The following is a 24,465-nucleotide window of genomic DNA, read 5'->3' on the forward strand; positions in this document are numbered from 1 at the left end:
AACATCATCACTTGCGACGAAACCTGAATATTCTAATACGATGTTGAAACTAAGCAGCAATCTATGCACTGGAAAACTCCTGCTTCGCCAAGAATGAAAAAAGCAAGGATGTCGAAATCAAAATTTAAAGCCAGGCTAATCATTTTTTTTTTTTTTATATCAACGGCATCGTGATGACTGAATGGGTTCCAGAGGGTCAAATTGTAAACCAAACATACCATTTGAAAGTTTTGGCAACACTGCGAGAGAGAGTTCGTAAGAAACAGCTCGAGTTGTGGAAAAACAAATCATGGATCTTGCACCAGGACAACGCACCTGCCCATAACGCGCTGTCTGTGAAGCGTTATTTAACCTCTAGAGGCACTCCAGTGCTCGAACACGCGCCGTACTCGCCTGATTTAGCACCCTGTGACTTTTTCCTGTTTCCGAAGATCAAGTCTGCCTTAAAAGGAACCCGGTTCGAGTCGATGGAAGAAGTGGAGCGAAAATCGGCAGAGCTCCTAAATGCTCTTACAAAAAAAACTTCCAGCATTGCTTTGACAAATGGAAAAAACGAATGGAACTTTGTGTGGCGAGGGGAGGGGAGTACATTGAAGGAGAGCATTTGATTGTAGAATAATTTTTAAAATAAACTTTTTCATAAGCGGTTTCGTTATTTAATAGCCAAACCTCGTACATACATACATATATACATATGTATATCCCTCCCCCCTTCCTCTCTCTCAATATATATATATATATGTTCGTAAAAATAATAAACATTAAATAACTATATTATTAAAATAGATAAAAATGATATAAAATTAATTAATAAATGACAGAGATGTTTATAATTTAAGTGAGAAACTAAGAAGAGGATCAATAATTAATACAGCTCATTAGTAATCGATGGGGATAACAATTTATTGTCTTACTGACGCGCGTAACGTCAAGCTTGACGTTGTTTGACGTCGAATAGCAGGAAATGCCAGTTTCATGTTCGACAACGGTAGACAGCGACGGCCAGTGGCCACTGTGGCCAGTAGCGTCGTCGGCGTCGTCGCGACGATCTCGGTTGATCGTTCGTTCAATTTTTCTTTTCGATTATGCTATATATTCGTCCATGTAATTAATTACCGAAAGAAATTGATGTCGCTAAATTAATTTTGCGTAAGTGCATTCTTTCCGAAGAGCCGTATTACTTTAATCGTTTTAATTTGATCTAATTTAAATTGAATCTTGCTATATCGAAAGAAAATTGTAACGCGTATTAAAATATTCTGCATAATAATACAAAAAATATTAATCAAACTTATGCTGTGTAGAAAAATTAATAAAAACAATATAAACGAATAATGTAAAAAAAGATAAAAGATGGTAAAAGAGTGAAGAGAGAACATTCAATTTTCATTAAAAAGGATTGAATTTTATTATGTAATAATAAAATTCAATCCTTTTTAATGAAAATTGAATGTTCTCTCTTTTACCATGCGCAATTTTATTATGTAATAAAATCTTAAAAATAGTACGTATATAAAGTAAACATCAATCAATCAATCTCTCGTCGCATGCGAAAGGGAGTCGCGTCAATTTAAAAAAAGTTTCATAAAATTTTGTCAATTAAATATGTTTTATAAATTTGCACTTTTGTAAGAGAAAACTTTTGTCAGAGAGAATCTCTTTGCAGTTTTTTTTTTTTTTTAGATAAGATGAAAATTGTAATATGCGCAGATTCGAGTAAATAACTAACATTTTAAAAGGTTATAAATTGTCGGAGTGTAATTATAATTTTATACTCGGTGCGAATGTCGTATATAGTACATTCTATGAAAACAATCGATCTCCAAGTCAAATAAACAAAGTTTCAAAAATTCAGTTCTTTGTAATTCGTTAATTTTTTTGGCAGAAATTAAATTACGACAAAAAAGAAATTAAAGAATTGAGACATCAACTGCTTAACGCTCGTTTTAAGAGAAGATTATATCAAGTGATTAGGTTCAATTATGGTACTTAATCGCGAAATTATTATTTCTATTTTTTGCCTTTAGTCGGTGGATGCTTACGTATACATTTTCGATGTTATCTACTTCCCTGGGTAATATATCGATTACACGTGTTTCGTCGGAGTCGTCAATAAACCTACAATTGCGAAAAGAAGCTCCACCCTCGCGTGTCTCCCTCCCATAGTCATTCCCTCGACTCGAAAATCTCTTCTGCGATTATTATTTATTGTAGGAAGTACTTTTACAATCTTTTTTTCCAATATTATAATGAAAAACAATACTTTCTCCATTATTGGTTTTGTTATAGTTGTTATATCGAATTTTTCTCTCTGTAAAACGAATGGAACTTTTTTATTTCTACACGATAAGAAAATGCTTGTAACTTCCATGCCAATTTGAAAACTCTGTTTATCTTCAAAATAATTTTACAATAGCGATTATCATATTCATCTAGAAAAACATTAACAAAACTTGATATAATTGACACATTCGAAATCGTTAACTTACAATATTTGTTATTCGCAGATGGTTGCTCGCAATTTGTTGTTAAACGCGTCAACCATATTTGAGAAAAATACGACGTAGCGTCGAGAAAATCTGTTATAAAAGCACAAAACTTGACGTATATTTCGACGCTCCTTATTACGCTGCTAAGTTTGTTAGACAATATAGAAGTTATATATCTATATAGAAGTTGACCAACGACAACAATTTCTTTCGTTCTACCCAAACTTGATCATTCGGCTAAATATAATAATTATTATCAAGAAAAGACAATTACGAGTGTGTGCAAATTTAATTCGTTTGACTAATTTTACCGATATAGTCATGTATTAAATATTAATTATTAAATCTGCGTTGAAAAATTTAAACAAAGGAGGATTTCGTCCAACAAACGGACAAACAAGAAGAAATACACAATTATATAAATAATATTTAATAATTTTATATATATATATATAAATAAATTTATTAAATATTGTTTATGTAATTATATTTTTTTTAACACACACACACACACACACACACACATACACATTAAAAATGTGTGCGTGTGTGTGTGTATGACATTTTGAAAGGATTGCTCGCTCGCACGCACGCGCGCGGATATTTCGTGAGCTCCATTCGATTCTGTCTCGCATAGAGGGAGAAACGTGATGCGCATACGCGCGTGTACTCCTCTCTCGCTCGCAGATTGATCCTGAGTGTACCACGACGTTGCCGTTTCCGTCTCTCGCACACACGTGATAATAATGGTAATATATTTGTATCGAGAGCGGTGAATGTCTCCGCGTGTGCCACTTGTCATTACCCTTAGACGGTTCGTCTGGTCAGGATCGCTCACGTACACGTGTGACACCTGCTACTACATTTTCCAAAGTCCATCATCACTTTTGTCACCAATATCCAAGAGCCCCGTGAGCTTTCGCTTCATCAATTGCGGTAGTAACGTGTGATTTGCTCTTTAGCGGCGTGTTCGAAAGAACGGAACTGACGATGAAGCGAGCGCGCGCGCGCACGCTTTTTATTTACTTTCGTAGTCAATAAATTAGACCATTTATTATTAAATCGAACCTGTTGCGTTCTAATTCTTAAATATGATCTTAATCATTATACCCTTCCTCTAATTCTGTATTGATATAATTTTTCTAGTAGTTTTTTTTTAACTGTTGTTTCAAAAGCTCGTTTAAGATTTAAGAAAATTACCCCTATTATTTTTCTTTCACAAACTATTAGTTTCCATTCATCGATGACAGTCTGAATTGCTGTCTCACACGAGTATCGTTTTTTAAAATCTTGATTGATGTTCAGTTATAATATCATTATTTTCTAAGTACATTTCAATTTGCTTTTTTGTGTTAACTCTAATACTTTTCTATATATCGGCAGGATATAGGTCTAAATTCACTTGTTTTTGCTTTTTCTATTTTCGGGATCGGTATAATTACAGACGTTTTTCAATCTTCTAGACAGCACCCTTCCCTTAAAGACGTATTTATTATATCAACATATTCATCTTTTATTACGTGCCACGCTGCTTTTAGTATGTCACTAGTTATTCCATCTTTCTTTCTGTTTTGGCAATTCCATAACAATCCCCTCCAGTTGTACGCTAATTACCTCAAAAACATCCATAGTTTCATTATTTTCATTAACATTAATAATTTTTTTAGAGAGTAGAGACAGACAGAGAGAGAGAGAGAGAGAGAGAGAGAGAGAGAGGGGGGGGGAGGGTGGAAGGGAGGGAAGGAGTTAGCTTAAATCGTATCTTCCCAATTAAAGGCAATCGCAATTATCACGATTAATCGATGCAGAAGCATTGTCTCAGCGGAGACTCAATTTAATTAACCGTAATAGCTAACCAACACGGCGAGGCGCGGCGAGGCGGGACAATTTGAAATGTATTTCATAATCAAGTCATTTGGCACGCGAAGCGCAGGGTCCTCAAGGATCTTATTAGCTAACAGCTGCGCAAGAGAGAGAGAGAGAGAAAGAAGACCAAGAAGACAGGATCGGATCTTCGACGCTTTCATTTTCCAGTCGATCAAATAATCGTCTACGCGATCAGATATCAATTTTTAACGATAAACGATAGCTGGCTCATATTTTGTCGCGTATACGCGTGACACACATACATTTCCCTTTATTGTTTAACTATGTTTTTTTTCTGCCTAGAAAGAAAACTTTATTATAAAGAGTAAGAATTAAAATAATGGGAAAAGGATATCATTACAGGATATTATTCAAACCAATTATCATTTAAAATGCTGTTTAAAAAGAAGAGGAATCAATTTTCCTACACTCCGTGTATGTAGAAGGTTTACTTCAAATGTTCAAATTTATAATGGCAGATTATCGAACAAACACTTTTATTCAATTTTCTTTTCCTTTGAATTTTTATATTCTACACTTCTCTTCTATTTACAAATCTCCTTACAAATAATAAAGCCGAATAAATCTAGTAAATGTTATCTTGATCCGACCCTGATTGCAGGTGCAAGGAAGAAGGGATGGAAAGAGATCGTCTATACAGAGCCTAAATAGATTGAGGAAAGAAAATGGAACGGTGGAAGAGCAAAGCAGGAATAAGTGGGGAGAAAGACGAGATTGAAAAGTTGCGGAAAGCGGTGGGAGAAGCTATCGAATCTATCTGATTATTCCGTACTCACGGCACTGTGCCGCGGAACATACGATTCCGCGTTTATGTGAAAAGTGTAATCGGTCATCTTTGATCCGTCGTCATTGCATCTTTCAAAGGCGTTGCTGTGATTGCTGTAATCGTGGCTCTTCGCAAAGAACATCCGAGAGATTTGCGCAAAAGGTTGTTTGGATTTCCAACAACCAAGCAAGGTAAGTGAGATACATCATATATTCAAGTGGTTACTGCCACTGGACAAAAAAAAGATTTGGTAATAGCTAACTAAACTTTTTTCATTCCGTACTGGTTAATGCAATACTTGTAATAGCTGCAATAGGACGATCAAATATAGACGGTCTAAGCAATAGAAACAAATATATTATTTGCGCGAGCGCGCGCGTTGTTTCGTGATTATCGCTATTGCAGAGAGAAACATTTGTTTTAATGACAAAAATACGTTGTTTTAAAACCATATATGTTGATGCAAGCATTTGTATGTTCTGTTTAAGTAAAAATATTTACTTTTAAGTAAATATTTAGTAAATTATAATATTTTAAGTAAATAGACATAATTATTTTAAATATTTAACTTTTTATTTTTTACATTTAAATTTAAATAATGGCTTTACAAAAAAGTTAATATTATTAAATTTAATTAAATTATTTTCTTAGATTAAAAAATCTAATTATCTTGTATATAAAAATAGTCTAACAATAAATATGTTCTAGAACTCTAAGAAAAAGTTACTCAATTAAAAATTATTTCTTTATTTTACTTACATAAATATTTCAATTAACAAATTTTTACCTTAACTGTAAGTAAATAAGTTATTAAAACTTACAAATTAAATAATTTTATTGTTAAATAAATTTTTTAAATATTTTTAAAATAAATAATTTAAATATAAATTATTAATAATAAATAATTTAATAGTTTTAAAATATTTTTTCTCTCAGTGCATTTTTTCGATGCAAAACCGACAAATTTTCGTTATCACAATTAATTATTCGATAATTATAACAGGAAAAAAGCTAATATTAATTAATATTAATTCAGCTAATATTAATTAAGCTTTAATCTAATAATTTCAATTAAATATTGGATTAATATAACCAAATATTTAATAATATTTAGTAATTATATCAACAACTTCCCAAACTAAAATAGTAACCAAACGATTATTAAACATTTGATTATATTAACTGAACATTTAACTGAATTATTTCACCAAAGCTTAGTAATTGTCATCTAGGCTTGATTATTACTGCCAAACTCTTTTCAGAATATAAGCTGTTTAATTGATAGAGAATATAGAAAGAGAGAGAGATAGAGATTATCAATAAGAATAAATTTATTTATAAAATCACGAATATTTTTTCCCTCGATATATATATATATATATATATATATATATATATATATATATATATAATATCGAGGGAAGAACAATATATATATATATATATATATATATATATATATATATATATATATATATATCGTTCAAAATTGGTTTATGAGACTACGTAAAGAATTGTCGAAACATTTCCGATATATATATGAAAATTTTTATCCTTTTGATGGGATATATATATATGTACCTTGATGTTAAAGGTGTAAAATTGCCAAATTCGAGTTATATACATTAATGAACTCTAAATGAGAGCCACAATTATAAAGACAACAGGTAAATTGAAAATTTGGATATTGGCCCTTGTAGCACCAAGGTACATATATATGTGCATATATATATATATATATATATATATATATTTATATATATATAATATGATTAGATACGCGCGAGTGTTTATTTCAGGATATTTTTCCAGTGACTACGCTCTTGCGAAAGTGCTTCGTATAAATATAGAAGCGCAGATGTCTAATGCACAAATGCATCAAATCTGTCTCATACGATATCAATGGACTAAATAGATTTTCGACAGTTTCGACAGCTGTAGCGAGATTCTATAATTCTTAACGATAGCGTCAATATAGTGTTTATATTGTCGTTGCACAGATATCAATATACCTATGATAAAAAAGCTGCGCAATGACAATGATAATGATCTCAAATTGTCATAGAATTGTATAATTGGCCTTATTAATGGAATATTTAAGCGCGCTTGAATGATCTATATATTTAAAACGAATGAAGTGTGTTTAGGAAAGATAGTCAAGACTCAAAGTCATATTCTTCAGTATATCATCAGTTGGTTGAAAAGAAAGACACGTTTATTCCTTCTAAATTATTTTATCACCTTGTCATTTTTATCAATTTTAGCAAATTTAACAAAAAGAGCTCTTTCTCTCCTTTCTTTTATTTCCAAATGTCATAATATTCATAACTCGAAGATTAAAGCGATTACCGCGATTCTTATGATGTTTTTTATCTATACGGTTTATTTTGTTATTCCAAAAATTAATTACGATCGTTACAATCCTCAAAATCATTTGAATATTTTGTGTACGTAAGTAGACAAAGCTAAAACTTCTTGATATTAATTGTTGAAACGTCTTATACAAATCAACGGCGCAGGGTCATCGATGAATCGACATACGTGAGCGAAATTATGAACGGTCTAATAATAATCGCGCTCTTATCAATATTCCAAATTGGTTTGAATTCAAAGGACTGATTCTATACTACATTGCCTCATCCTTTTAATGAGCGAGGTCAGTGATTATGGCGAAATAATGAAAGCTAGCTAAATATTACCAAAAATTAACAAGATGTATATACATATACACCAAATGTCAAGCGAAGCTGAGTTAGTTTCAATATTCATTAGATGCACATTTAACAAGGAATTAGATTTTATAGAATTACTTTTTCATAAGGGTCGGTCTGTAAATACGTCATCAGCACATTTGATAAAAAGGATTATTAATATACATTGGCAAAACAACAATGCCAACAGAAATTTAACAGATATATTATTCAATACTATTTAATATTATAAGAAATACTAAATACTGTAGACGAAACTCTTGTATGAGAAACACGTAATTTCCTTATTGACAGGACTCGTCTAAGGAAACTTAAAAGAGAGAGACATGTATGGTCTAATCTTGGAAAATTTAGCCGAATATATAAGGCAGGTTTATGGTGAGGATAGATGGGAGGAGATTCGTCGGCAGGCGTCTGTGGATCAGCCGAGTTTTAGTGTTCACCAAGTCTATCCGGAAAACCTGATACCGAGATTAGCGAAAAAAGCGATTCAGGTATGTTTGTTGCGTCATATCATCCTTTTTTTATAAAAGCTAATATGAAATACCTCGTAAGATATTTAGTTTTCAATATCGTTTCGTCGTTATATATCCAATCGTTTGATTTTCATATTGATCAATATTATGTTTAACACAATGTTGGCATAAAGATTATATAGCGAATTTGATTGGACTGCACTATTGCGAACTAACAAAAGCTAGTACACATATACGAAAAGTCGCTGTACACTAATTTAACCCATCAAGTAACATGTCACATATCTTTCGTATGTCGATTAGTGTACAACGGTCTTAATGTACACCAGTGTGCAGTAGTGCGCCCCAGCTGAAATTGCCATTAAATAATGAATACAAAGTATAGAGTAAATATTACATAAAGCACATCGTGTAATATAGCATTCACTTTTCCGATAAAAGTGAATAAAAATAGATTCATTTAAAACTGTTAAAACTTCGAGTATGCTTACACTTCAGGTACTCGGCGTAACGGAAAAGCAGTTCTTCGATCAAATGGGTGTGCACTTTGTAGGATTCGTCGGTCAGTATGGCTACGATCGCGTACTCTCGGTGCTCGGACGGCATGTGAGGGATTTTCTCAACGGTCTAGACAATCTCCACGAGTATCTTAAGTTTTCATATCCGAGAATGCGAGCACCTTCGTTTATCTGCGAAAATGAGACTCGTCAAGGTGAGTTACAGAACTAGTAGAGTCCTGAAAAAATTTCTAAGATATTTGTTGCTCCTAGATCCTATTGATTGCTCTCAAATCTCATTTACATTAATTGCAATCCGTTTGCGATTATAAGATTTTAAATTTACAAGAGAACATCTTGATCTATGCTTGTTCTACGTAATATTTAAAATTCAGAATCAAAGTTATAGATGGAAAATAAATATGCACAGGGTTGACTCTTCACTATCGAAGCAAACGTCGAGGCTTCGTTTACTACACGATGGGTCAAATAAGGGAAGTCGCTCGGCACTTTTATCACAAGGAGCTACAGATTGAGCTAGTACGTGAGGAAGTGCTTTTTGACACTGTACATGTGACCTTTCAACTTACCTTCGACAATCGCGCCTTCACCTTAGCATCACTCGCGATGACCCGTGAGGAGAAACACCTGCCGATCGGGGCGTGCGTGCTCTTTGAGATATTTCCTTTCTGCATCGTCTTTGGGTGCGTGCTAAAATGATTGTGCGAAAAAATATGCGCGTGTGTGTGTACGTGCAATGATTAAATAGATATTATATATACATATAAACACCCACACATACACACACACACACACACACACACACACACACACACACACACACACACACACACACACATATTTGTTTTCAAAATCAAACTTCTAAATTCTATATAAATGTTAATTATAATTGAGCTCGAACGAGGAGTAATTCGTTTAAAAACTGCTGCGCACAAATTGATCTTTAAATAAAACATCTATTTACTTGACGAATGTTTAAATTTCAGATCGGATATGGTTGTTAGGAGCATCGGCAATTCACTAATGGTCATATTGCCAGATCTGGTTGGCAAGAAGATTACATACTTCTTCGATTTGGTTCGACCACTTATTGCGTTTAAATTTCAATCGGTAAATTTTATAAATGTAAGAGAAAATGTAGCAAAGAGAGACAATGCAATATAAATTCATCAAGTTCAACAAATAGCGACGATCTAATTTACATTTCCAAATATTTGATTTACGTGCATTGAAATTTCTCTGAATAAACTCTCAAAATTTCTCAAATCTAGGCTGTTAGTATGATGCTCGAGTCGTTTCTGATTGACTGATTTTTTATGATTTAGATATTGAACAGAACGAATAACATTTTCGAGTTAGTTACTGTTGAGCCAGTGCTTACGGAACGATTGAATGATCGACACAGAAATGAAATTCTCTTGAGCGACGAGCTTGAAACAGTAGAAGATAAGACTTTACGATTAAAGGGTATGTTTATACTTATTAATCAGCTTTAGAAACTTATAGCGCTTTCGAGTGCAGTGGATATTAACACAACCAGAGTTGGATTAATGGATATTACATACTCTATCAAGTTCTGATGTGATGATTCCAGCATATGGCGTTACTAATCCGACTCGGATTGAGTTAAAACCCACTGCACTCGGAAGCGCTATTAGTTGTTGTCTTGATTACAATCAAAAAGTATTGACTGTTAGATTTTATTTACTTTTTATTTATTGAAATTATATTGTGGCAAAAAAGAAAATATGGAATTGCGTATGAAGATGCAAAAGATTTAAGAGATGATTCCATTAATCTTTTTCTTTTTCAGGTCAAATGATATACATGGACAATTGGAAAATGATGATGTATCTCGGGACACCTGTCATGCCCGATTTGAACGCTTTAATAGCAACAGGCCTTTATATAAACGATCTCTCCATGCACGATTTTAGCCGGTAAAAAAATTTTTCAGCCTTTTTATTCATATTTTCTTTAGTTGTTATTATATCAGATATCACTGAGAAACTGTTGTGTATAATATTTGTGTGTGTGTGTGTGTGTGTGTGTGTGTGTGTGCGCGTGTGTATGTGCGTGTGTGTATCAGAGACTAACATTGAAAAAATTACAATAAAATCTATCTTTGGCAATCGATTATAATTAAACTTTCGGTGTTTCAAGCGTCTAATTTTCGACCTAACGACTTTACAGAGACCTCATGCTTGCTGGGACTCAACAGTCCGTGGAGTTAAAATTGGCGTTAGATCAAGAACAGTTAAAGAGTAAAAAATTGGAGGAATCAATGAGGAAACTGGATGAAGAAATGAAACGTACGGATGAATTGCTATATCAAATGATTCCTAAACAAGTCGCAGACCGTTTGAGAAATGGTGAAAGTCCGATTGATACTTGCGAGGTATGATTAATAAAAAAAAAATAAAATGAGAAATTCAAATTTTATTGTTAATTGATTCTTTTATACCCATTTTCACCAAAGTTAATTTACATTAACTGTAATTTCGGTTTAACTTTTTATTATTCATTTCGAATTATTCATTTTTATGTCTGCTTGCAGATGTTCGATAGTGTATCGATCCTGTTCTCGGACGTAGTGACCTTTACCGAAATTTGCAGTAGAATCTCACCAATGGAAGTTGTATCCATGTTAAATGCTATGTATTCATTGTTTGATACTTTAACCGAGAGAAATCGAGTTTACAAGGTATTCTTTAGATACTAGAAAAAAAAAAAATAGATACGATAATGTATTACCTTTCAAGAAATCGCGTACAATTTTATACCTTACGTGAATCTGATTCTCATTACATTATATATACTTAATTTAATTTTAACGAGAAGCTTAATAAAAAATTGATAATATATGTATATTTTTATGTTTAAAAAATACTTTCGTAACAAATAATCACGCTATTATCTTTTCTTATTTAAGGTTGAAACTATCGGTGACGCTTACATGGTAGTCTCTGGTGCGCCAGTGAAAGAAAACGATCATGCAGATCGCGTATGCGATATGGCGCTTGATATGGTCGAAGCAATAACTGACCTCAAGGATCGTTCAACAGGTGTATATTCATACATACATACATACATACGCGCGCGCGCGTGTGTGTGTGTGTGTGTGCGTGTTTGTGTTATAAAAAGTGAAAGAAAGCGTGTCAATTGCGTCTTTGTTCACACTTTCCGAGTTTTTAAAAAACTCTTTGAGTCTTTCTAGAGCACATTTCCATCTTGTTACGTTTTCCGAAATCTAAATGTTAAAAATTATTTCTTTGTAGGATTTCTTTTGAATTTTAAATTGATTTATATCTCTAAATATTAATTTCATTATCTAGAAAGTGATAAGAAAAAATATTATATCTCTTATATTTTATTCTCTATCAACTTATTTTGGAAACTTATTTATTTAGTGTATAAAGCATTTCACTGATTTCACTATATGTAGTAGCATGGATAAAAATTAACGTTGCTAAACTAAAGGAAACGTAATTTCCATAGGCAACCATCTTCAGATACGCGTTGGCGTTCACAGTGGCGCAGTTGTAGCTGGTATTGTTGGTTTAAAAATGCCACGATACTGCCTTTTTGGCGATTCAGTCAATACAGCAGCACGTATGGAGGCGACAAGCCAAGCCATGCAAATACATATATCTCAATCTACCCAGGAATTATTATCGCCTTCATACAAAGTCAAAGAACGTGGAGAAATCGAGGTGAAAGGAAAGGGTAAAAGACCGTTTTGAGTTTTGTTTTACACTTTACGGAGATATAAAACTCTAAAAATAATAATTAATTTTAAAGTCTTAAGGCCGTGTCTGTTAGGGACAATTCTGTTGTACTGTAATGTGTGTGTGCACATGTGTATGTGTACCCAGCCAACAAAATCTTAGCGGAATGTCGGCAGATTAACAACAGATTTGATCAGAAAATATTAGTGAATTGAGATTTTATCTGAGGTCGCATTCTGCTTATGTTCTGTTGATAGAACCTGTTGACATTCTATGTCAGCAGACTGACAGCAGAAATCGTGCAGACCCTGCTGACAGGATCTGACGTCAGAACTTGGCAGCAGAAAGAGAGCAAGATCTGCGCGACACAATCTGACGGCAGATTGGCAGCAGAATCAGACAGATTCTGCTGTTTTTGTAAATATTTTAATTGTAACATAATTCTTATTTAGAGTTAATCTATTAACGTTTCAATTCTTTTTTTTTATTTTAAGAAAATAATTTTAAATCGTTTTATCGAGATATTAACATCAGATATTAATATATATTTTTTTATTAGACTTTAATATATCTTAAAGTGAAGTACAATAAATAAAACTCATACAGCACAATTAAATCATAAAAATGTGTATATGGCTCATGTTCTTTGTACTAAAATTAATAATTATTTTTTAAATGCTATACGCACGCTTGTGCATACCACATGTATGCATACTTACAAATCTGCATACATAAATGTATACTGCAATAGGTACAATGAAGACCTATTGGTTGGAAAAACGTGAACGTCGTTCCGTCGCGAACAAGGGAATCACTATACAAGAGCCTCATCAATGGCACACTAGGAGCACTGAGAAAAGAGTTTCTTCAATGGGAGCGATAGGTCTAATAAGTCCAGGTATGTTTGACAAATTAGCTATAGGAGATATAGCATTATCGAAACGTAGAGGCTCGTCGAAGATGTCGACCCCGACGCCACCAGGATCCTCGGGATTCTTTTCCGAAGAGAGAAGAATATATTCACCCATCACTTTTCAAGATGTCGCACGACGATCAGTTGCGAATTCACCTACGAAAACTATAGAAGTACGAGGTGAGATTTTCCTTTTTTTCTTTACAACTTGGGAAAAGAAGATATCGCGTTACGCCGTTCCTCATAGTATTTCTATGATTGCAAATCATTGTAGCGAAATTAGGGAGTTTTCCAACGAGAAAGTAATTGTATTTTTCGTAAACAGAATATATAAGTATAATAGAGGAATAAATTTCATATTCCGTTGCAGAATGTCGATCGAATTCTATGGGTGCGGTGGGCATCAGGAACGCATCAGACATGTTCAGTTCTCTTCTGAACGATACAGAAGAACACTTTCGGCAGCACCGCGACAATTTGTCGCCGCGAATGGAACATCAATCATTGAGCAAGCAAGTGAAACCGGAAGTGAAGATCAATGCTACTTCATCCTCGTCTTCACAGAGCTCTGAAGACGAATCGAATTTATCGTTGGATTTTACGCTACAGACGCGAATGATCAATGCGGACGCGACAGCTGATAACGACAGCGAATCGAGATGCTCGGCAGCGATCGGTAGCGATCTCAACAACTCGCAGTTGTTGATGCAGCAAGACCAGTGCTGTCCGGGATTTACCATCTCAAAGAGCAGCAAGATGCGTCATCAAGGAAATAGTTGTATCGTTGTCTAATTGACAAGAACTTGAATATTATCGCAACGAAAAATATTTTTGCAAATTGTCATTTATACTAACTTCCATGCTAAAACATAACTATAGCCGGTATTCATAGTCGATTCTTATTTCAAAATCGTCTCAAGTAATGTCTTAAGATGCTAATACGGTTCTCTGATTAGTTGATGGCATCTTAAGGTGATATTTAAGGTGATCTTAAGAATCGACTATGAATAACGGCCTATAATCTATATTTTCTGGCTTCTTTGCTTCTTTCTCTCATTTTTGTATAATACGAAAAATATTCTATTTTTATTGAAAAAATTTCTTTTCTGCTCTCAAAATAATTTGATCAAATTAGATATATCAAAAAAAACTTAGGTAATTTATATTTTATATGGTAGTGATTCTTTGATAAATTTCAAAAGGGAGGAAAGCAGAATGGGAGAAAGAACTAGGGAGGGGGAAAGGGAGCCTTAAATTCCTTCATTTGTTTTTTATAACAGAAAAAATGAAACTTTTCGCGATAGCATGACAAAAGTTATTTAAGCTATTTTAAATGTACTCATGTACATTTAGTATATGTAATTGTATATATTGCAAAAATAAAGTGTTTAAAGATTTAAAGCGCTCTTATTTTTATCAATTTTATCAAAACTGCATTTTCTGAGTAATATTTTCAATCACTCAAGCCAAATTGCACTTTTCGCATGAATAAGTTTAAAAAAAATTAATCAAAAATATAAAATAAAAATACAATACTGTAAAAAATATAAAGTGATTAATAGAGCATGAGATTAAATATAAGATAAACTTTTCTTTAAAAAGCAAGATTGTGTGTTTATGCATAAAATGTAGTTTGTATTACATGTAAAAAATATTAACTATGTAGACTACGTAAATTATGTATAAAATATCTATGTAAATTATAATTTATGGATCACAGAAGTGATATGTAATATAATAAAAATTTGATATATCATTTTCTTTAATTTTTTAATTTTTAATATATATTTAATGTTATGTGTATATATATATTTTATTATAATCAAATGTGTTAACAATTTTAAAACCTAATGAATTGCTTTTTTCTGTATTATCCAATTAAAAATAATTTACATATTTTACATGTTGTCTACATGAAAAACTTTAAATTTGTGTAAATATCATGTATTGTTTACGTTAAAAACGTGTATAGACGTAATTTTAAAATAATTTTATAAAGTACAACCTTGTTAAAAAGGTTCTAAGACTCGTTCTAAGAATACTAAAATCATATATCTTACACGTAAATGCATTTTCCTATAATGCAGTACAGACCTTTTAAAAATATCCACATATAGAACGTGCGTAAACTGCATAATCTTCTTCAACGAATTTAATTCTTTTATAAAAGTATAAACAAGCCAACCTTAATAGCGTTTTATGTTGTTCAATAATTGCTCTCTCTCTTTCTCTTATCTCGAGTCTGTATAGATACATCCTCAGTCGTTCCAGAGATGCGGGGTACATACACTCAATTGACGCGTACCGAGGGCGAATAAATCTGATTTTCTATGTACTTGCACTTTGTAAGTTTTTGTATATAATACCTACTCAACGATGATATGGCATAACATCGAATGTGCGTTCCTTCATCATTTTATCTTTATTTAACATTCGGTGAATAACATATCAAATGATACTTAAATGTACTTAAACATTGAATAAAATGCGTCCACCTTAAAGTTGGTTTATGCAGGCCGTAACCGCTAACTTAAAGGCCTCGCACATGAAATGCATGAAACCCGTATCAAACTACGCATTGAAGATTGAGATTGAAGATTAAACATTGAAATTTGACCAATCAAAACAAGGAAATTTTAACTCCTTTTATTTTGATTGGCCAAAGCTTAATCTTTAATCTTCAATCTTTAATTTTCAATGCGTAGTCTGATACGGGCTTAACAAAATATAAGCGTAGCATAAAGGGCCTCGCACATGAAACGCATATCATAACAAGCACAACATAAGACCTATGGGCCAATGAGGATCCAGCATAAAGTCGCCATATTGATTTACATAACATTTTCATTGGTCCATTTATCTTATGTTGTGCTTATGTTATGTTATGCATTTTATGTGCGAGGCCCTTTATGCCGGAATCTGTAAGAAATTGACCAATCATAGTTGATTATTCTTCTATAAATTTACAATAATTCCTCATAAAAAAAATACATCATGAAAGTGTTCCTAAGAAACTCGAAACATCATGCTAAATGGGCGAAAAATGTTGGACGTAAAGATTGGACGCCTACAAATAATTCGTATCTTTGTGAGGTTAAGTAACATATTCATTATAACAAAATCATAAAAAAATTAAAGAATGTATTAATAATTAAGAGAGAACATTAAATATAAAAATTATTTTAACATATATTATTTAAATTAGTATACAAAACAAATTTGTAGTATTTTTTATAATATTTATTGATAAATATTACGTATATTCAAAAGAAAAGAGTAATTACAGTTTAAATTTAAGCGGGAGTTGACAAAAAATTCTGCTCCAATCAAAAGTGGCCCCCCTGATGGCTAGTCTCTTACTATAGGGTCTCTAGTTGTGACCGGATTGCGGCAGATCGCGGCGCCTTCCTCGCTCGTCTTATCATTTCTTGTCTGGTAAAATTCTGACACATGACAGTTCGGAGACATTCTAGAGAACGTTAAATAGCATGCCATTAATGTTGTGACGTGTTATACACATATATACATATATTTTTTAAGAAGATATTCGGCACGAGGAAAGTGTGTGCGAAAAAGTGGAAAAAACGGCGCAGAAAAGTATCTCAGGTAAATCGACGATGATTTCCTCGTGAGATCGTCCAATTTCATCATTTTAGTGTAAGTGCGAGAGGTTAGGTTAGGTTAACGTAGCACTTGCTGTGCCATGTTGCTCGAGACATGTCGCCCGATATCATTACTTTGCATTTCTTTCTCTCTTACGATATATAGAGAAAATTTTTGATAAGCATTCTGCAACGAGAGTTTTTCCGACTTTATTATGCGAATTATATAGTCTACACATGTCTGGCTGAAGAATTTCTCGTTGAATCGACTCGATCGCAACCTTGAATTCACATTAAAGGAGTATCGTAATATGACTTGGTTCGTGAGTTATTCACGATGCTCCTTTTCATTTTCATTCTTGCAAATAATTTTGAAAATTGACAATTATGATTGCTGTAAAACGATTAGAATGATATCAGTATCAATTGTACCAGAATACAAATATATTGAGTGATGGTTTATGATAAATTATACTTATTATTAATGGTTACATAAATATCGTAAAGTTGCAGTAAATCTTTTTAAAGACTTGTTAGTTTCTACCTAAAAACATTGTTTAGAATGTTTGTAACTTAAAATTTTTTTCACGAAACAATTTCAAAAGTAATTTGAATGTATGCGTTGATAATGGTATTAATTGAAATACCAATTATCAATTTTTATAAGCATTTATCTAGTTTTCATTCGTGTGTGTGTATATATATATATATATATATATATATATATATATATATATGTGCAACAAAGTTGTTTACTATGAATAAAATTTGGTAAAGTTGCTCTTTTGGTTTGAATTAATTTATATTGCAATAAAGTCTTCTGTTTGCAGTAAGAAATAATGATGCAGGATGAAGACTTGGGTGGTCCAGGAAGAAGAAATGTTTTTAGTCAAGGGATAATAAGAATATCACAGGTTAGTATTTATTTTTATTTATACAAATTATTTATCTAATATTTAATATTTTATGCATGATATATTTGTTCTACTTTATTTTTTTCTATTAAAAAATATTGTGTTGAGTGATAACAAGTCTTACGAGACAAAAATTCAAGATTATTATTTTTAACTCTTTCTATGGCCATTTCCTGTAATTTGTTATTATTGATTTTGACAGGCTTTCAATGTTATTTTAACATACTTTCTATTCGATATGTGTTCTATTCTTATATATATTTTATTTTTATATTATATTATCTATAAAATTTATAAAATTTCTATTATAGGTATATCAAAGATACCTAGATCTATGGACCCCTCATGTAATATCACGATGGACATTTGCTTTATTCTTATTAGTACTTTTTATTCTACGTATATTTATCTCTCAGGTATGATTCTTCTCTATTAAATTGCACCCGATTCTTTACACATTTATTACAATACAATAATTATTGAAACATTTTTGTGTTTTCAGGGGTGGTATATTGTCACATATGCCCTAGGAATTTATCACCTCAATTTATTCATAGCATTCCTTACTCCAAAAATTGATCCTGCCATGGATTTTGATGGTAAATGGTGTACTAGATCACTTTTAGAGTTTTCTGTATAATTGTTCCATAAATTACGCAGAGAGAAATTTATATAATAATACTTAAAACCAAAAATGTGGCTTGATTTAATGAAAATTTAGATCAATGCTAAATTAATAATTACAGATTAAAATAAAATTTTTATAATTTTTAAATTTTATATTTTTTTCTGAGTTAATATGTTTTTATTAGAGTTAAAAAGTTAATTTAAACTTGAAATAAAATTACAGATGGAGAAGGTCCAGAATTACCTACAAGATCAAACGAGGAGTTCAGGCCATTTATTAGAAGATTACCTGAATTTAAATTTTGGTATTCAGTAACAAGATCTACAGTTGTCGCCATGATATGTACCCTATTCGATTGCTTTAATATACCAGTATTCTGGCCAATACTTGTTATGTATTTCATAACACTATTCTGTATTACAATGAAGAGGCAAATAAAGGTAAGGAATCAGCAGTTTTTTTTTACATAGAAGCTTTTTTATATTTACTTTTAATTATAGTCATTTTTCAATTTATTTGAATACATAGTGATTATACTAAAAACTCAAGATAGTAATCTTTGTATTGTATTGAAAATAAGAGAAAAACTTCTAAATCTAAATCTGGGAAGGCATGTATTTCAAGTTAAACTCAATATGCTAAATAAATGTTTTTTTTTGCGAAATATTTTCAGGAAAGTTGGCGCAAATAATCAATAAACTTTTTTATTCTAGTTAACAATATTAATCTTTTTTTATTTCAGATACAATTTTAATTTAATCTTTTCTTTTTTTATTTCCAGCACATGATCAAGTACAGGTATTTGCCTTTTACTCATGGTAAACCAAGATATCAGAACCATGAAGACACGTCGTCGCGATTGATATCAAATTGATTCAAAATGAATAGAAAGAATATATTGTGCCTGTACAAGGAAGGAGGGAGAAATGTGTGTAGATTTTAATTTCTCCTAGTACAGGATGAGGAATACTAGCAAGAGAAGAAAGAGACCGAAATTTTTTTTTAAATGCCATTAAAGGGAAAGGATATTGTACAAGAAAGGATTGAGTCTTCACAAGGACTTGTAACTCTAAATTACATATGTACGGCATATAAACTGGATTATCTTAATATATTTGTATCATAAAACTTGTACAAAATATTGTTAGCTCTCATCTCATTAAAAGAAATGAGGAAAAAAAAGCATGGTCACATCGATTCGAATGTAGTTATCAGTGCAATGGATGAATGTAAAAACTTTATACATATACACATACTGATTTGTTAATAGTTAATGGGTACTTTCCATTTAGTAACATATCTTAACTTCTATTGTCAATTTTGTTTTCTATTTAATTTGTATTGTTGTATTTCGATATTTCAAGTCGATTAACTGTGCTTAGACAGTAAATTAAGATGGATAGAGAAAAATGTTAATTAAATTTTATTTGTTATATTACATCATAAAAATATTGTATTCTTTGAGTATATATATATATATATATATATATATATATATATATATATATATATATATATGTATGCAAATATTTCTACAATAATTAAAATCATAAACCAATTTATTTTATATTATATAAATTATACTGTTGTCATGCCGACATAAATTAAATAAAATTAAATTAGTTTCACTAATATTCTTAAGTTATTCGAAATTTTATATTGTACATGTCGATATCTACATGTTTTTCATTCATTACAGTACAATTATTGACTTGAGTCAAGATACAATCGCAAAGTCACATGAATATAAATGGAAAGTATTCAATCAAATTTGTTAGCAATTCTAGAGAGTATCGTTTCCTGACGCGCGTACATTCCATGCGACTTTTCGTATCTTTACGCTAAGCAGATTTTTTCGAATTTTTTTTGGATATTTACCTCATTTTCTTTGCAGTTTAAATCATTAAAAAACAGAATATTTTCTCTCTGGATTTTTTATTAATATCGCATTATAAAAAGAATTGAAATCGTAAAGTGCAGAATCCACTTCTTTATACAAGTTAACTGACTTTAATTTTTTTTGCAATAACCTGCTATCGCTTAAATTATTATTTACGTTATCAATATAAACAATTATTTTAGTAGTTACTTTTGGCAAACATTCATCAAAAAAATTTATTCTGATATTGACATTAATACAGAAACAGTCTCATATACAGGGTGTCCCAGACCAATGTATAAAGATTATCACGATGAAGTAGAAGGGATCGAGATAAATGAAAAAGTCTAATACCATTTTGCGATATTTGCAATGATTTTTTGAGTAATAAAATATTAAGGTCAGCCGAATAAGAGCGCGCGGAGAGACAAGCGGTCGTTCGTCTGAGCCGTAGGACCGCCCACTGCGGCCCGATTGTAGGCGACAGTAAATGGCGCGCGGCGAGGGAAAGGATAGCTTGGCACCGCACCGTGTCGAGCCGGGCGGTCTTACGGCTCAGGCGACCAACCTCTTCGCGCGCTCTTATTCGGCTGACTTTAATATTTTATTACACGAAAATTATTGCAAATATCGCAAACTGTTATTAGACTTTTTGATTTATCTTGATCCCTTCTACCTTATCGTAGTAATCTTTATACATTGGTCTGAGACACCCTGTGTATATATATATATATATATATATATATATATATATATTTGTTTTCTATATATTAATGTTAATAGAATAAAATTTTGATTTTTAAAAATAATTTAAATTATTTACATATAAGATTATCTTAATCTTAAATACTTAATAAAGAATTTCTCATATTAAATTAAATCACAGATTTGATACTTTTTTGGTATTAAAATTATATATTATAAATATTTTTATTTTTATATTGTATCGATATATAATCCACATAAAATTTGTATGTACTTAGTAACTTTGACATCATTAAAGTTATTGACTAGCAAATATAGCTAATATAAAATCGTGAAATATACAATTAAAATCAAGAAATAGCCAACAACGATCAAAGTGGGTTGATATTTAAAAAAAAAAGTATGAAAATACATATCAAAAGTTTATTATTTTTATATTATTGTAAAAAATATTGTAAAATTGTGTAAAAAAAATTATTACATTGTATTATTGTAATCTTTTATTTATTGGACTTTTTACTTATTCTTTTGCATTTTGCGACTTCAGATTCTTCAATTTCTTGTACAATTTGTGGTAACGTAGCATAAAAAAAACGTGTATAACTCTCTTTGAGATCTTTTTCTTTAACATTTATGTATCAATAGCATGTATTGTCATAACATAAACATTTATTAGAAAGGGAAAAAGGAAAGAGGAGGGAGATAGAGAAAGAATAATAATTCATTATTAAACAATGATAAGGATACATCTCGCGAGAAGCCTTGCTTACTAAAGATACATGTTTATTTTTTCCAGAATACCAATAATTTTACTAACACTTCATAAATTTTTATACTATCAAACCTAAAAAAATTATCAAATTATCTAAAAAGTGGCAAATGATTTGTAAAACTGTGTATTGATACTTATACGTACTTTTAAATAAATTTTTATTTAAAAAATATAAAATTTATATATAATGCGCGCTCACATGCACACGCACATACATATATAAAATGAATGTAATCAGTTTTAATACTATACATTTTACTTGGTCCTGGTATTCTAGGATTAAATAAATGATCGAACAACTGAGTTTTACAAATAAATGCAATACATTTTTGCGATAAAATGTATTTCATTACACCGTGAGAGAAACGATGCTCAGAGCAGTAAAATTTGTATGAGAAGAAATTTGATACAAAAGTTTTTATGAACAAACACGAAACGATTGGATTTATTTTATTATACATAGCGGAATATTTCTTCGCGAAATATTTATTTAGACGATGATTACATACATTATAAAGCTTACGTATCTGTAAAATGTAAAACTTAGACTTTAGCACATTTTTAAAGCTGAAATTTTATATATTAACATTAAATTAAATATTATGTTGTCCAAAGATATGTAGCGAAGCGTATAGTTATACGAACGATAAGCCTTTTATTTTCTCGGGTTATGTAATTGTGTGTGTGTGTGTGTGTGCGTATGTGTGCGGTGTGTACACACAAATATATACAATTTGTACACACACACATACACGCAATACATACATGTATGTACATATACTTTTTTGATAAATGTAAAGCTTCACCAAAAATAATATTTACTTTATTCTATGTTTTACCGTGTAAAAGATTATATATAGATTTATTTAAAATGTGCATAGAGAAAATAAAATTCTTAACGATCAGGTACAATTTTTTGCACTTTTTCATAATTCCATAATATACAATAATCTTTATACAAAAAAAGCACGTTTTTCGCGATATTACAGGACACTTGGTAACATGGTCGTAAATAAGCACTTTTTGGGGTGGGGGATATTGCCATCCGTGAACGGCAAAAAGGGCAAAATCAATATTCTCGTACGGTTCCGCATGCGCACTTTTGTCACGTGACTCTGCGCATTTTGTGAAGCATGCGCTAAGCGTAGAGTCGAATACATAAGCGAAGGTAGTACACTGAGCTCTCATAACTTATAACCGGAACAGTTACAGGAAAACGCCACGCGGTGTTCAGTAACGCCTTGTATGTTTTCAAACAGTTGAAGAATGGAGAACGAAGAAAAAAGAGAAATTGATGCAGTGCATGCCGCCGGAGCTTGCTGAATTGGCCAACAGTGTATTTTGTCAAAAGTCTCACGCAACAAATACGACACGGCGTACTCGGCGTTTACAGAGTATAAAAAGTACCACAAAGTGACGGCGACAACGCAAAATGTGTTGTGCGCATATTTCAAAGAGTTGAGTAATAGTCGTAAGTAAATGAAAACATTTAGCGAACGCGGCGCGTGTGGTAGCGCGTCATCGCGGAGAGGTTAGTCGGGCACACGCACGTGTTTGACTTACACACGGTGGTCGGGTGTTGGGACCGGAGTGTTGGCGTGCGATGGAGTGTAGTATCGTTACAAATTTCAGAGTTCAGTAACATCAGAAATAGTGATTTGATTAGAAATAGTTTTGTTTGAGTCGGGGGGGGGCAACCCCCCCCCTGACTAGGGGGCTTCGCCCTTTGGGCCCTCGCCCTTTGGGCCCTCGCCCTTTGGGCCCTCGCTGGGGGGCTTTGCCCCTCCCCCCCCTTTGCCGCGCAACATGGTTGGAGATGTTGCATTACTCTTCTGCGGTGTGATGCGAAAAAGCGTACTTCCTTTGCATAAAATATCGTATGCACCGTGAAGCCAAACGCGTTCTCAACTTCGGACGCTGTTTCCAGTACTCGGCTATGTTGCGCGCGCGAGGCGTGCAGCTACGCCTCGTACTGAAAACATCATCTTCAGTCGAGAACGGCAAAACTCGGCTCCGGAGTATATAATGTACTATTCTTCATTTTAAGGGGATGCTGGGAACCCCTTTAAAGAGATAAGTTTACATAAATACTAATAATTATTTAGCTCTCTCTCTCTCTCTCTCTCTCACACACACACACACACACACACACACACACACACACACACACACACACACACACACACACAAGCGCGCGCGCGCGGCACGCACAAGATGTTTCTTAATTATATATCGAAGAAGTGAATTAAAAATTTCACCTTAAAAGAAGAAAGAAAATCATGTAAATAGAAATCTTTTAAAGTATTTTTTGATTTATAATAAATCATAATAAATTATGCAACGAAATAGTGTTCAAAATACCTGTCTCTTTTGCTGATACACGCTGGAACACATGATTCAACTCAAAACATAATACATATTAATATCAGGATACATTAAAATATATCGGACTTCCGAACAATATATGCACATATTTC

General features: G+C 32.1%; 2 protein-coding genes across 3 annotated transcripts; both read left to right on the top strand.

Moving 5' to 3' along the window:
* The first annotated feature begins 5,101 nt into the window (after positions 1-5,101).
* Positions 5,102-14,889, top strand: LOC105194462 (soluble guanylate cyclase 88E). 2 transcript variants are annotated; one of them, XM_026136613.2, is made up of 13 exons: positions 5,102-5,333; positions 8,148-8,347; positions 8,828-9,041; positions 9,257-9,530; positions 9,834-9,972; positions 10,173-10,314; positions 10,661-10,787; positions 11,041-11,245; positions 11,405-11,551; positions 11,780-11,912; positions 12,346-12,573; positions 13,327-13,668; positions 13,859-14,889. In XM_026136613.2, exons 2-13 carry the CDS (start codon positions 8,180-8,182, stop codon positions 14,278-14,280), a joined length of 2,541 nt encoding a protein of 846 aa, XP_025992398.1. In that variant the 5' UTR covers positions 5,102-5,333; positions 8,148-8,179; the 3' UTR covers positions 14,281-14,889. The 2 variants fall into 2 exon arrangements, with proteins under 2 accessions (XP_025992398.1, XP_025992399.1); XM_026136614.2 differs by having other exon boundaries at positions 9,834-9,957; positions 13,859-14,280.
* A 1,966-nt stretch (positions 14,890-16,855) lies between these two features.
* On the top strand, positions 16,856-19,829 carry LOC105193422 (protein RER1). Its single transcript, XM_026136644.2, has 6 exons — positions 16,856-17,094; positions 17,921-18,004; positions 18,316-18,420; positions 18,507-18,603; positions 18,855-19,072; positions 19,414-19,829. The coding sequence occupies exons 2-6, from the start codon at positions 17,930-17,932 to the stop codon at positions 19,504-19,506; spliced, it is 588 nt and encodes a 195-aa protein (XP_025992429.1). The 5' UTR covers positions 16,856-17,094; positions 17,921-17,929; the 3' UTR covers positions 19,507-19,829.
* The last annotated feature ends 4,636 nt before the right edge of the window (positions 19,830-24,465 follow it).

The sequence above is a fragment of the Solenopsis invicta genome, chromosome 14 (genome assembly GCF_016802725.1).
Source record: "Solenopsis invicta isolate M01_SB chromosome 14, UNIL_Sinv_3.0, whole genome shotgun sequence".
NCBI lineage: Eukaryota > Metazoa > Arthropoda > Insecta > Hymenoptera > Formicidae > Solenopsis > Solenopsis invicta.

Coding starts and splice junctions, on each gene's coding strand:
- LOC105194462 (XM_026136613.2), top strand. CDS start 8,180: ATGTATGGTCTAATCTTGGAAAATTTAGCCGAATATATAAGGCAGGTT. Junction 10,315..10,660: donor TAAGACTTTACGATTAAAGG/GTATGTTTATAC, acceptor TTTCTTTTTCAG/GTCAAATGATATACATGGAC. Junction 12,574..13,326: donor AATCGAGGTGAAAGGAAAGG/GTAAAAGACCGT, acceptor ATACTGCAATAG/GTACAATGAAGACCTATTGG.
- LOC105193422 (XM_026136644.2), top strand. CDS start 17,930: ATGATGCAGGATGAAGACTTGGGTGGTCCAGGAAGAAGAAATGTTTTT. Junction 18,005..18,315: donor GGATAATAAGAATATCACAG/GTTAGTATTTAT, acceptor TTTCTATTATAG/GTATATCAAAGATACCTAGA. Junction 18,421..18,506: donor TACGTATATTTATCTCTCAG/GTATGATTCTTC, acceptor TTGTGTTTTCAG/GGGTGGTATATTGTCACATA.